The sequence below is a fragment of the Nycticebus coucang genome, chromosome 3 (assembly GCF_027406575.1).
Source record: "Nycticebus coucang isolate mNycCou1 chromosome 3, mNycCou1.pri, whole genome shotgun sequence".
Lineage (NCBI taxonomy): Eukaryota > Metazoa > Chordata > Mammalia > Primates > Lorisidae > Nycticebus > Nycticebus coucang.
In genome coordinates this window covers 78,465,564-78,480,439 of record NC_069782.1, presented here as the reverse complement: position 1 = coordinate 78,480,439, position 14,876 = coordinate 78,465,564, and the positions used below count along the sequence as shown (strand labels likewise).

General features: G+C 46.7%; 1 protein-coding gene across 4 annotated transcripts in view; it reads right to left on the bottom strand.

The window, feature by feature from the left end:
* The window catches only part of ARHGAP22 (Rho GTPase activating protein 22), a 232,792-nt gene that overhangs the window by 141,045 nt on the left and 76,871 nt on the right, over positions 1 to 14,876 (bottom strand). For all 4 annotated transcript variants that reach the window (XM_053585378.1, XM_053585380.1, XM_053585377.1 and 1 more), the window contains one exon: positions 12,439 to 12,638. In XM_053585378.1, the coding sequence (XP_053441353.1) occupies positions 12,439 to 12,638 (200 nt within the window). The remainder of the gene's footprint in view (positions 1 to 12,438; positions 12,639 to 14,876) is intronic.

The following is a 14,876-nucleotide window of genomic DNA, read 5'->3' as shown; positions in this document are numbered from 1 at the left end:
GCGTGAACTATCACGCCCAGCCCCAAGTTCATTTTAAACAAGGGGATATTGATTGTTTACTTTTTCTTTCATATACCTAATGACAGTGTGAATATCAGTCCCTAATTGACTCAAGGTGATTTCTTAGGTGCTGCAGAGGTTCCCAGTAGCCGCTGAGTTATCCCAAGGCAGGAAGGGGGCTGTGATGTGTCAGCACCTCTGTTTTCTGCTCAGCTGCGTTACTTCTGCGCGTGGCTGGACCAACTGGAATTTGCTATGGCAAGATCTGTGATAGCAGCTTGGGAGGTAATTAGTTGCTCGTTCTTTTGGGGACAGAGATTTGCAATTGGAAAGCAAGAAGGCAGAAGAGAATTCAGACTCTTCAGGACTTCTTAGAAAGTCGGGGGCAAGTCCACTCAGGCAAATGAGACCAGTCGGAGACACCATCTGCAGGGGCCCCATGGCGTCAAGGTCTGTATCCATCAGCTCTCTTGCCATGAACTGTGTTTCCACAGAGACTTTGGCAGGCCCCACAGTGGAGCCAGGGTTCCAGATGCTCTGCTAAGTTGGTCCAGGAGGGGTGCCGACAGCAGGAATTCTGGGGAGCTGCCCTGTTCTGGCCTGATTCCCAGAGCACGCCTGCTTCTTTGGCCTTGGATTTTGCTCATCCAAGATGGAACTTGTGAAAACCGCTACGGTTTGGATGAATCTAACTCCTGTCCCTCCATCCCTCCTTGCCTTGTAAGGTCTCCACTGACCTCTTGGCTTTGAAAGTTGGAAAGGCACTTAGAGGTTACCTCTGGCCAACTTCCCACCCGGTGATCAACTCTTCTCCATGCCACTTAGCCCAGTGATGGTCTGACCTCTGCTTGTCCAGCACCAGGACTGGATCTCCCCCACCCCCACAGCAGACCACTCTACCAGAGTGGAATGTTCTTCACACATGGAGGAGTTTGTCCATTTGTCTCCTAGTCTTGTTTGTATGATGCAGTGTACACTGCCCTTGCCAAGATTTCTTTCCTCCAGGTGATTTATTCAGTTGTTCTTTCTATGGATAAGAGTTCAAATACCTTCACCATCCTGGCTGTCCTGTTCATGTCACACTGAAAACACAATGCCTTGAGGGGCCATCACTCTCCAGATGTGACCCAGTCTGACCACAGAGGAGCTCTGCAGGGCTTTCCCTCCCTGGTTCTAATTCTACGCATCTCAGGAAAAGTCACTTAATGTCACTGTGCCTCTATTTTCTTATCTGGAAAGTGTCAATCCTCATTCCTGAGTTATTTCAGTCACCAATTGCTTCATAACAAAACCCCCAGAACTTAGAGCGTATGAAACAGTGATCTGTTATATGTTCATGTGATTCTGTGGCAGGACCAGGACTCAGGGGTCAGATGTTTTGTTCCACCCAGCACAGTCCAGGGTTATTTGCACAGCTGCACTCAGTTGGCAGCTGGACTGAACTAGAAAGTCCAAGAAGCTCTTAATCTCATCTGTCTGGGGCATGTGGTCTCTCTCCCTTATGGTTCCTCATTCTGTGATTTCTCTAAGCATTCTGACAGCATGGTAGTGGCTTTCCAGAGCAAGATCAGAAACTATTTGCTTTTTAGGGGCCAAACCTCTCACTTCTTGGTGATCGCACAGCATCATTCTGTTTCATTCTACTGCTTGGATAGTCACAAAGACAGCTCAGATTGAAGAAGGGAAACAGGCTTGATGTGTTGCTGGGAGAAAGGGCATTTGCACAGGGTAAGAGGAGTGGGAAGTGGTCATCTACGAGACTATCTACTCCTTATCTTGCAGGATTGCTGTGAGAATTAAAGGAAGCTAATACATGCAAAGCACTTAGCACTTAGTCCATCACACGTACAAAGTATAAGAGTTAGCGTTTGCTTAGATTTAAGCTGTCAGTCACACTCCCGCAGTAAGGCACAGGCAAGGTCAGAGCCATGCTGCCTGTCCCCAGACTGGTCTGTTTGAGTTGGGTAATTTGCTAAACCTTCATTGGGTATAGGTCACCTAGGAGAGAAGGCCACCACCTACCTGTTTAACCTTGCTCTCCTGGTAGTCCTGTAAGGTAGGTGTGGTTTTTCTCATCTTACAAAGGACAAACTGAGGCTCAGGGAATGAAATATCTTCTCTGGTTACTAACTGGTAAGCAGAGAAGCCAAAGTCCAGAAATCTGCCATTTTGCTCTATCATGTGGGATCTGTTAAGATGACTTGCTGAAGTTCAGGCTCCAAGCGTTCATGGCAGGCCTGTCACCCACTGGTCTGGACTCCTAACTGAGAATGGCAAAGGGGACCACCTGCAGGGCTGGACACAGGGACCCCCACACGTTTGGATAATCTTTGCTTTCTGGGTTTGTAGGCTGCTTTTCACATTTCATATTAGAAGCCTTCTGATGCTTCTTGGAGATCTTCTATTCTAGAACTCACTGGAAGGATTATAGAAATCTTGTCTTTGAGTATTTAAGCAGCATTGACTACACCCCAACCATAACAACTTCCCTTTGTCTAATGCTTATTACACCCAGAGCCCCAGGGCACCACAGCAAAAGTAGGAAGAAGAGAGCTTCAGTGATCTGCAAAATCTACAGCTGTGGGAGATATAAATGGGACTTGCACCCAGAGGTTCTGGTTGAAAGCAAATTACTATTTTTTTCCAATATAGTCTGTGAACTTCCAGCCCACCTTTCTCAGCATCACTTTTTCCATCCGTACAATGGAAATTAACTATCCCTGCCCTGTGGAGTTATTATGAGGCTCAAAAAAATTATAAATATAGATTTAACAAGTGTTTATTAAGTTTATGTGTCAGAGATTGTTCTGGACACTGAGACACAGATGTAAACAAAACAGACCAAGTCTGACGCTGATGACCTTACATTCTGATAAGGGATACCCTCAGGCACTTTGCAAAAATAAAATATTTTTCTGCTGAGGGCCTAATGCAAGGTTGGTTAGAGTATTTAACTCATTCCATTTATTTATTTCTTCATTTGTTCAATTGTTCATGTAAATATCCAATATTACTGGGTATAAATTATGTGTCAGGCACTGGTAGGTGAGGAGAAAAGAGAATTAATAAAATAGACACACCTAATGTGCACTATGTAAGGGTATATAGCACACCCCCTGGATGAAGGGCTCAACTACAACTTGAACTTTACCATAGAAGCACAAACAATGTAACCGATTTGTACCCTCATATTAACCTACAATAAAAAAATAAATAAGACAAAAGCTAAGGGCAGTGCCTGTGGCTCATTGAGTAGGGCACTGGCCCCATATACTGAGGGTGGGGGGTTCGAACCCGGCCCTGGTCAAACTTCAACAAAAAATTGCCGGGCGTTATGGCGGGCGCCTGTAGTCCCAGCTATTTGGGAGGCTGAGGCAAGAGAATCGCCTAAGCCCAAGAGCTGGAGGTTTCTGTGAGCTATGATGCCACAGCACTCTATGAAGTGTAACAAAGTGAGACTCTGTCTCAAAAAAAAACAAAAAAAACAAAGCTAAGAGATAATTATTTTATTTATTTATTTATTTATTTTGGACAGAGTCTCACTTTGTTGCCTGCCATAGAGTGCTGTGGCATCACAGCTCACAGCAACCTCCAACTCTTGAGCTTAAGCGATTCTCTTGCCTTAGCCTCCCAAGTAGCTGGGACTCCAGGCGCCCACCACAATGCCCAACTTTTTGTTGTTGTTGCAGTTGTCATTGCCATCCTGGCTGGCCAGGGCTGGGCTCGACCTGCCACCCTCGGTTTATGGGGCCTGCGCCCTACCCACTGAGCCACCCCAAGAGATGATCGTATTTGAACAAATAAAAAGATAGATGAAAGCCCTACCTAAATGAAATTTATAATCTGGAATGGAGAAGAGACATTAGATTAAGGAAGTGTTATGAAACAACAATAGTAATATCAAACCACAATAATAACAACCACCTCTTGGCTGGTGTGAGTAACAATTTACAGCATAGGAAAGACATACTGTTAGGGTTTGCTAAATTCTCTTGATCTGAGCTGAATTTGTGAGGTCTGAAAGTGAATGGTGTCTGATGCCTGGGTTGTCCTGCGGGCTGTGAGCACAGGATGGGTTTTGCCACCTGAGAGCGTCTTTAGACAAGGAGCAGGCACAGTCATGAGGTTTTGTGGGCAGACGTTAGGGTCACAGCAGAGAGCTGCTTCCTAGCAGTCTCACTGAAACCCTGAAACTGTGTCAGTCTCCGGGCCCTATGGGAAAATGTGTACCTTCTATTCTAAGCCTGCTGTCTCGCCCCAAGTTCCCGTATTTGAAAAACTGGAAACAACCCAGGCAGCTTCTCTAACAGCCCCATTTTCTTTTCTTTCTTTCTTTCTTTCTTTTTTTTTTTTTTTTCTGATGGGCAAGTTTGGTAAACAATAGGCTGGGAAAGAAAGGATTGGCTGAAGGCTAGGACATTCCTGACGTCTTCAAGCTTTGGGATTGAACAGCCTCTCTTTCTTCTTCTGGGGTTGCCTCTTCCTTAAAGATTTCTGTTTCTGATCGTCCAATATAAATGTTTGCTCCCAGAAGTACATGTGTTCTCCCATATAGCTTGTCTTTCTCCTCCCAATCCCAAGCTTTTACTCTAAATTAAATCAAACTATAGATCAATCTTCTGCTTCTTAATGCTCAGCTTCCCGTCCCTTGTTTGCCTGAAAAAATAAAACAAAACAAAAACCTAGCCAGCTCTTGAAGTGCGTTTTAAATTGACTCTGCTAGAAGCTATAATTGCATTGGCCACAGTGGGCGTTTGTGGGGGGGGGTGTAGATTTCAAATGCCCCCTTCTCCTCTGCCTCTCCTGCTTCTTCCAAGGCCCCCAGCCCCTTGTTCTAGCACTGCGGGGATTTTCTTAGCCTCACCTAGTATTAGAACAAAGGTTCCATGTAAACGGTTTCTTTGCTTCCAGCCTGGCCCTCTCTGTCCCCTGCCTGTGCTGGTGCAGGGGGACTGCCCTCCTGGGGCTCTTAAGGCCAAGTTGTAGCTGCCCAACTTTCACAGACCCCCAGCACCGCCAAAAGACTAAAGATCCAGCGCACAGGTCTGGCATCCAAGCTGCTCCACCTCTGGCTTCTGGTCCCACACGAGCTGTTTGTGTTCCTGCCCTGACAATGCAGGCTGAGCCTCACACCCTACACTTCAGAGAGGCCAGGCTTCCCCTTGGGTATGGGCTGCCAGACACACAACACCAAGGGCGTCTTGCCCTGTTCCTACCCTGTTTCCCCGAAAATAAGATATCCTCCGAAAATAAGACCTACTTACAGAAAAGATAAGATATCCCCTGAAAATAAGACCTAGCGCATCTTTGGGAGCACACCTTAAAATAAGATACTGTCTTATTTTCGGGGAAACAGGGTATGTCTCCTGAGTGCCACTGCAGGGGCCACTGTGGCGCTCAGAGGCCCTGTCCAGAAACGGGAATCCTTCGCCTGGCTTCTTGCACCCCTTTCTGGTGATCTGAAGAACCCTCTAGGCTTGTGGCTCTGTTGCATTCCTTTTTTTGGTTTTCAGTTTTTCCTTTCTTATTTAAATTAAAAAAAAAAAAACATTTTAAAATGTGGCCTTTAGTGAATATAGACTCCACATGAGAAATTAAAACCACACAAGAAAGCTCAAGTTGACTTTTCCACCACCCCACTCTGCAGCTCCCCACACACCCCTACCCATGGCTTTGATGTGTCTCATTTGTATTCTCAAAATCACAACAAATAAATCATTTCCCTTTTTTTTTGAATGGAGAACTAACATTTATTTGAGGGCCTATAAAATACTACATGCCATGTGTGGTAGGTTTTCATTTTCAGGCTTTTTCTCTTCAAATCCTCAAAGCTATACTCTCAGAGGTGGGCATCATGACTTCCTTTCTACAAAGGGAAGATCATCTGGCTCAGAAAGCAAAGAATATGATCAAAGAATTTTAGATACATGTCAAATTGTCACTGAACGTGTGGTGCCTATTGGAAGGGTACATTCCAAATCTATTAAGAGTAGAGTATAGGGCGGCGCCTGTGGCTCAGTCGGTAGGGCGCCGGTCCCATATACCGAGGGTGGCGGCTTCAAACCCGGCCCCGGCCAAACTGCAGCCAAAAAATAGCTGGGCGTTGTAGCGGGCGCCTGTAGTCCCAGCTACTCGGGAGGCTGAGGCAAGAGAATCGCTTAAGCCCAGGAGTTGGAGGTTGCTGTGAGCTGTATGATGCCATGGCACCCTACCAAGGGCCATAAAGTGAGACTCTGTCTCTACAAAAAAAAAAAAAAAAAGAGTAGAGTATAAATGTCTTAACACAATAAGCGAGGTGAAGGCTGTGTTAACCAGTTTGACCTAAGCATTCTAAATTGTGTATAAAATCAGCACATTGTACCCCATACATGCATTAATGTATACAGTTATGATTTAATAAAACAGTTCCCTTATTTTTAAAGTTAACATTATACCTGCATGCAGTGTAAAGATTCAGAGAATTCTACCCAGCGTGTTATGAGGCAGCCGCGTCTTCTTCCTCTACCACTGCCTGGGTCTGTCACCCACCTCCTACTCTCTCAGAGGAGGATTTTCTACTTTCTCTTCTTTAAACGTTTGTTTATAAATACCATGCTAATATGACTACTTCTTGATTTTTACAGTTTAGGCATTATCTATGGAATTGTCGGCCTGGGAGGTGAGATTTTGCTTTTTACCTGTCTCCACCTAGCCCACCCACACACCTTCCTGTGGAGCCGTTTTGCTTATATCAGTCAGGTTGTATCAGAGTTTATTCTCTCATCCAGGGAAGTTTGTTTGAAGCCCTTCTGTAAAGACTCCCTTCCCTTGAGTTCTCTTTTCTCCATTTCTTCTGTTGTGCTATTGAGTTCTCTTCCCTATTCTCCTCTCTGTTATTTTTCTCTTCTTCCTGGGAGTGTCAAGTTTTTTATCCAACCCTTTTTTTGTTTGTTTTTAGAGACAGAGTCTCACTTTATTGCCCTCGATAGAGTGCTGTGGCGTCACACGGCTCACAGCAACCTCCAATTCCTAGTCTGAAGAGATTCTTTTGCCTCAGCCTCCCGAGTAGCTGGCACCCACCACAGCGCCTGGCTATTTTTTTGTTGCAGTTTGGCCGGGTGGTGGGTTCGAACCTGCCACCCTCAGTATATGGGGCTGGCGCCCTACCCACTGAGCCACAGGTGCCACCCAATCCGACCCTTCTTTTAAAGTTTTTCATTCCTGATTATCTTATTTCTGACTTCTGGGAGTTGGCTTTTCCTCTGACTATGCCATATTTATAGTCTCTCTTTGAGGATGTTACAGTTGTTTTGCATAGAAATTTTCTTCCCCCTGCGCAGTTTCTGCTTCCTCCAACTTGCTTTTTGTTTTCTTCCTGTTTTTTTCTCTGCCCTTCATAGGAGATTCTCTCCTTTAACTGTCTGGCCACCCAGGTTCATTACTCCTACTTGCTAATGGTTCCTGAAGCAGCTAACTGCACGGTGAGAGGGGAGCTGTTTCCTTCCCTATAGAGGAAGGTTGGAGAACCCTAGAAAATTCTTCAGTTTCCTTCCTGAGGGCTCCTCCTAACTGCTGAGCCCTGGAAGGCAAACGCGAATGAAGACGAAGGGCTAAGGAAGTGGTCTGCATGTCGGCTTCCACCCGACCCTCCTGTTCTCAGTATGGGCCTCCCATCATACACGGGCCCAGCACCCCCAGTCTGAAGTGCCTGATTCTTATTCTTCTCAGGGAACAAACCTCCAGTCTTACACCTGTGTAGGGAATGGAAGTCACCTCTTGGCATGACATTATTCCAAAGATCTAGATCTGTTTTATAAAGTGACTTTCACCCAGTGCTCCTATTTTTAGGTCCCCATTTGTCTGCCAGAAGTGTCTAGTCCTTCCAAGTCTTGAGGCTTTGGGGAGGATTGCCTTGCAAACCAGACAGCGTCTGTGCCCTTCTTGGTACTGGTGTGGCATTTAGCTTTCTAGGGTCTGCTAAGTAAACCAGCCACCTCTTTCCCATCTGTTCTGCACCATCCAGAATGCCTGTTCCCCTGTGTTCTTCTAGGTGTGCTTATACTCCCCAAAATATCCCGTTAGTGCTGTTTCCTGGAGTCTGGGGATGCAGAGGAGCCAAATGCGATTTTTAAATCTGGCATCCTTAACTGGAAGTTTGGATTTGCGTTTTGATTTTCTCATGTTCTGGGAACATTTTACAGAGTGTCCTGTGTTTGATTCCCTGTGTCGGATCTTGCCCTCACTTGCATCACCCCTTCACTCAATGTCCTTTTATTAATTTTTTTTCTTTTGCATTATCATCAATGATTGTGTCTCTATGATTTCATTTTTTTCAAAAAACATTAAAAAAAACCCCCCGAGTATTCTTTGTTTATATTATCTTCCAAGCTATGCCATTAGGAGCATAAAAGTTCCTGGCTGCTATATTTTCTTGGTAGGTTATCTCCGTTATCTTAAAATGTATTGAATCACTTCATTCCCTTTTGTTCTTAACACCTTGGATCCTTTTATTTGATGTTGTTAAATTTGCTTTCTCTTTGCTTACATTTACTGGCTTATCATTTTTCTTAAATTCTTCTGTTTCTAAATCTTTTTGCTTATTCCTGTCTCTATTTTTTTTTTTTTTTGAGACAGCCTCACTTTGTTGTCCTGCGTGCCAAGGTGTCACAGCTCACACCAACCTCAAACTCTGGGGCTCAAGCGATCCTCTTACCTCAGCCTCCCAAGTAGCTGGGACTATAGGCGCCTGCCACAACACTAGGTTTTTAGAGATGGGATCTTGCTCCTACTCTTGAGCTCAGGCAATCCACTTGCCTTGACCTCCCCGAGTGCAGGGATTGTAGGCATGAGCCACAATGCCCAGCCCTGTCTCTTTTTAAAACCTTATCTCCTGCTTTGTCTTTTTCAGAAAGGGATGAATCCAACTGTTCATGTTTATTATGACAGCTAACATTTTTGTACCTTCTCTGGCCATCTTATTTCCTATCCTTCTCTCTTGTTTTTTCTTTCGCCTTACTTTCTCTCCATTTGTTGGATCAATCCCATTTCATTTGTTTCATTTTTTTCTGACATGTTTTGGAAGTCGTACTTTCTTTCCACTTTTTTTTTTATTTCTATTCAGAGCCAAGAAACCCATAAATAAAGGACGGTGATAACTAGACTTACCGTGAGTCTTCAAATAGTGGAAAGGGACCAGGCTGATTGACAAAGAATGTGGCAGGAGTGTTCACGGCTCAACATTGCAAGCAGAAGCTAAAATCACTAAGGATTAAAGAACCTGGAACCCTTGATTAGTGAACCTTCATTAGTCTATCTGCTTGAAACCCTCAGGGCACGTACTGGGAGAAACTGGAGGGACCAGGGCCCACTTTCAGGTTCTGTTGTAAAGTGCCTTTGCTTAGTCTCTACTCCGCGCTGTGCAAGTCACTTCTTTCTCTATCCTGATTTTCCTCATTTCTATGTTCTCTGTCCTCTCCTGACCCTGCTGCCAGCAAGAAGAGGAGAGGGGAAGAGATAAGGGCTTTGGAGAAAGGAGGAGGAATGTGGGCTGTGAGCTCTGGGCAGCATCAAGGTGGCTGGACAGCTCTGTCCCTAACAGCTACACATGCTGGTGCAGGCCATCCAGCAGGCGGGAGCTGATGGCCTAGATACTCTCTCACTATGAACAGTGAGCGGGGCATATTTTCCCAGGAACCAGACATTGAGAATTAGCCCATTTACATGTACATTCATGCAATTAAATAGAAATGTGTGGGGCTATTTTGCCATGCAAGTTTGAGATCATACTGTACACATGGAATGAATCAAATTGACCAACAGTCACCTTGAGGCCGGGAACCTGTGCAATGGGGCTGGCATAGAAGTCAGGCTTTCTTGGGAAAAGGAAATTAGGGAAAATTATAACATCCCAAGAGGCTTTAGGAGTGAGTGCCAGTTAGGCTCAAAGAAGCCACATGAGCCCTATGGAGATGCTGGCTCCTGCCGGAGAGCCACCCTCCTTCCTGGTGGTGACTGCCCTGTTCCAGCTTAGATTGGACCTGATTGAGGCTGCTCTGTGTCCAGTTCAGTGACTGGGAATACTGATGCCTTCATTTTATTCGCTGCCTACATGGGAAACCACTGGGGTCTGGAAAAGGTTGCAGGGGAGGGAGAGGAGTGTCTGGTTTAGGAATTCTGGGGTTGGAGGTTCCTCATGGAGAGGGCTGATGGGAGAGGGCCAGCTGTGTCCCCTTTGGGCTCACTGTGAGGACTATATGGGGATGTCTGCATCAGAGGAGACTCCATTCATGTGTGGCCTGGGTGGCCTCAGGGCCATTGCACCTAGGGTCACCTGGTATCAGGATGCAGTGCTCCCAGCAGGCAGCACTATGGCTTGGGTCAGGAGCAGAGTGGCAGTAAAGCCCCAGGCAGGGTTCTGACAGGCTGGAGACCCTAGCAACTTTGGTCACAGTTGTCAGAGTGACAGGCCACCAACAGGTCAGCCAGGGAAGCCAAGACACTGGTGATAGGCTGAGGCTGGTCTGTAGCACAAAATGCAGAGCCAACGGAAGATGGTGGTGAGCTGAGAGGCAGGACTGGTGCCGGGCAGGGCTGAAGGATCTGTGGACTCCAATTTAAGTGGCCAGTGTGCTAGGCTTTGTGCACGGTCATGTATATGCTGGACAATTTAACCCCTAGTGAGTGATTTCCAACCGATGTGCTGTGTCACAGTGGTGGGCTTTGAAAGGTTCTTAGGTGTGGCAAAAATTTTTAAGGATCATTAATTAAATTATTTTCGAGAGAAGTTCAAAGTACAGTAAGTATATTCTTTTTATAACTCTTTTTTTTAATCAACATAATTTAAATGTGCCATGGAAGTTTAATTGCAGGTTCAAGTGTGCCGTGAGATAAAAAAGGTTGAAAAACACTGACCCAGTGCATCCCCATGACAGAAGTAGGAAGTAATATTGTCTCCATTTTACAAATGACAAAACCTACAGTAAAAAATTACTAAGTGACTTCCCCAAGCCACACAGCTAACATGCTACGTCTAACTCAGATCTCTCTGACTTAAAGTTCCTGTCTGTTTAACTCCCATCCTTCCTCAAAAAAAACCAAGGGGCCCCGACAGCATCAGGGTTTCCTAAACTTTAATTTGGACCCACCTTTGTGATTTTGGTCGTACCCACCTTCCCACTCTGTGTATATTTGTTTGAACATTTTTCTTAAGCAGTTTCACTTTTTACTTATTCGTTTTTATTGTGGAAAAATGTGCATAACACAAAATGTACTATTTTAACTATTTTTAAGTATATAGTTCAGTGGCATTAAGGAGGTAAACAAGGAAAAAAATCATTGTTTTGAACATCAATGTACAGTATTTTAGAAGGGAAATCTCGGGATTGTTATCATGAGTAGAAAGCAGAATTACTTCCCATGAAATGAAGTAACCTTTGGGATGAATGGTGTGGAGGCAGGGAGGCATTAACTTACAGCCAGATCCTGTTGCAAAGAAGGCTCTGAGATGAGGCCAGCTCCCCTCCCCACCCTGTCCTCATCATTTTTTTTTTTAAAGGAAGGTCACTAGAGTTGGAGAAGCGTTAAGAATACACTCACAAGGTTGCTGCTTCGTCCTCGACATGCTCAGCATAGAAAGTGGGGAGAAAGGGACCTTTTCTCATGCCCAAGTACCTCCTGACACCTTGGCTGTCCCTGCGTCCCCTTTCTGCACTATTCTGCATACCACAGCTTGTGACTCGTCTTTCTGACTCAGAACCTGGACCAGGAGCAGCTGTTGGAACGAGTCCTCTGAGGTGCTCTCCCCATTTCCCCCCAAGAGATACCCTTTCTTTCCCTGAAACCCCTTCCAAGGACTGGATGGCCCTGGTGCTGCCAGGCAGCTGTCTGGGGTGGCCACACACACAGCACTTCATTACAGCATTGGTATGGTCCCGTGTGACCAGGCTGTGCCACATGGATGAACTACGAGTTGCTCCGAGTGTGTGAACTTAGGGCAATCTGGGTGAAAAGGCAGGTGGGTCTTCCAGTGTTTGGGAGAGACTGAGGCCTATGCGAGCCCTTCTGCAGAGGCATCAGATGCAAGGGCTTCACAGTCTGATTCTGGCTTTGTATGGGGACCTGTTTCCCTGCACGATGGATGTAATGAAATGTGTGCACGTGTGTCCTTCTTGGGAGCACCAGGAACATGGGCAGAGTTGTTTCTGTGAGCTGAGCAGGAGTGCTCTCCATTGACACCACAGGAAACATTTTCATTGCAAAGTTGTGAATGCATTTCAGTAAAACAAGCCATGATACCAGGAACATGGGGACCAGAATAAAAATTACTTTAGAAATTCTGGCTCACTATTACTACTTGATTCAGTGGCTTGGGTACTGACAGACAGAGGTCCTGAAGAGAGGCTCTCTGTGCCTCCCTGCCTCTCCTGGGCACAGTCGAGACACAGCAGATGTGATTCTCACCTGGGGCTTGGTCTCATCTTTGTCCTTGTAGTAGAAAAGCTGGTCCCCACGCAGCACAAACCAGCGCTGCTGCCAGTTCTTCATGATGCTCCGCTGCCTCTTCAGCCAGCCTGCCTTCAGCACAGGGCCAGGCCTCTGTGTGCACGGTGGCCGCCCAGGGCTCCGGCTCTGCTCCCCCATCACCAGGCTTTTGGAGCGGGCTGCAAGCCAAGACACACACTGTGAGGGTGAAGACTGGCGTGGCTGCTGTCAGTCCTTGCCCTGTCCCAGTGTGCAGCTGCCTTGCAACTGAGGTGTGGGAGCCCAGACCTAAAGGATGTGAGGCTTACTTCTCCCAGGCTTGAGGGGCATGGGCTGGAGCACGTCAAAAGTAGTAACCGGAGATGACTCAACCACAGTGGCCATACAGCCTCCCTGCCTGAGGAGTTGCTGCTCTGTCTCTGGGATCCTGGGTTCCCTATTTCTCCAGGTTTTTTCATCTGCGCATCCATCCATACAACAGCCATGACACCATCCATGCATTCATCCATACCTCTATCCGTACATCCAGCCATGGATCCATCCATACAGCCATCCATGCATCTGGCCATGCACCCATCCATGCGTCCAACCATACCTCCATCCATGTGTCCATTCATGCATCCATCCATACCTCCATCCATGCATTCATCCATGCATTCATCTATGCGTCCACCCATACCTCCATCCATGCATCCATCCATACCGCCATCCATGCACCCATCTATACCTCCATCCATGCATCCATCCATGCATCATCCATGCGTTCATCCATACCTCCATCCATACCTCCATCCTTGCATCCATCCATACCTCCATCCATGCATCCATCCATGCGTCCATCCATGCGTCCATCCATACCTCCATCCTTGCATCCATCCATACCTCCATCCTTGCATCCATCCATACCTCCATCCATGCATCCATCCATGCGTCCATCCATACCTCCATCTATACCTCCATCCTTGCATCCATCCATACCTCCATCCATGCATCCATCCATGCGTCCATCCATGCGTCCATCCATACCTCCATCCTTGCATCCATCCATACCTCCATCCTTGCATCCATCCATACCTCCATCCTTGCATCCATCCATACCTCCATCCATGCATCCATCCATGCATCCATCCATGCGTCCATCCATACCTCCATCCTTGCATCCATCCATACCTCCATCCTTGCATCCAGCCATGCATCCATTCATGTGTCCAGCTATGAATCCAGTCATCCACTCACCCATTTGTTTAATGATTTGTTTACTTACTCATTCAGTCACCTATACTGTGTCAGGAACTGTTCTAGTTTTCCAGGGGATAAAGCAATAAAACAGAAAACATAAAAATCTGGGTCCTCCTGGAGCTCATATTCATGATGCTCCTCTGCCTCTTCAGCCAGCCTGAAGTACGTTTGTGTTACTCAGGTGCAGAGGAAGCTGGCCCCATCCAGACCCCTTCCCTAGTTTCTCCTTGTTACCTGCAGGGTGTGTCTGGACAGCAGGGCCTCTGTTTTAGCTATTTAATGCGATTTGTCAGTGGCTCCCTGTCTGTCAGGGCAAGGAGCTAGCAGTCCCACTTCAGGGCCTCTAAGTGCTGTGAGCCCTGTTGGGTCCTTCCTCTCTCTAATTCACATCACTGAGCAACACCCTGCTAGGGTTAGCACAGCCCTCTACAGTGATGACTGCATTCTAGTCCCTCTGCCCCCACCCCTCCCCTCTGTGCTCCCCATCCTTCTCTCCTCTGTCCCTAGGGAAGCTCCTCTCCTCCTCTTGTCCAGTAACATGGATATTGCTGCAGTGGTCACTAGGAGGAGCCACCTGGGACTCTGGAGGAACAATGCTGAGTTTAAATGTAATCATACTTGTAATTCTTAGACCACAGATCGTGGTCTAACTTCTGATTGGAATGCACGGGACCCATGATTATTGCACTGTAACCTGTGATTCTCCGTGTGTTTGTGTGTGTGTGTGTGAAGCTCCCACTGCTGGTGACTGCAGTTCCCTCCCCTCTGCCCACACTGCTACTGCCCTGGGCCTTTCTTCCATTCCTCTCCCAGCCACCCCTGGACGTGGCTGCACTGAGAGCTCCTACTCATCCTTCAAGATTCAGCTCAAGTGACACCTTCTCCTTGAACCTTTCCTTCTGAGTGTCCTCCAGACAGTTGTTCCCTCACATTACCAGCTGTGGGGGTGACAGATTACCATCCACCACAGCTGGTAATCATCTGTGAGGCTGCCTTTCTGACCCTCTGGGCTGGGAAGTGGGAAGTGGAGGGAACAATGTCCTACTAGCACTGCACGCGTGGCCCTCATCAGTGTGCAGGATGGAAAGCGTGGCAGCCAAACGTCATGGGAAACTTAATGTTACCCTTATTTTTAGGCATGTGTGTATCTTAACATGGCATTAAATGTCACCTGACAT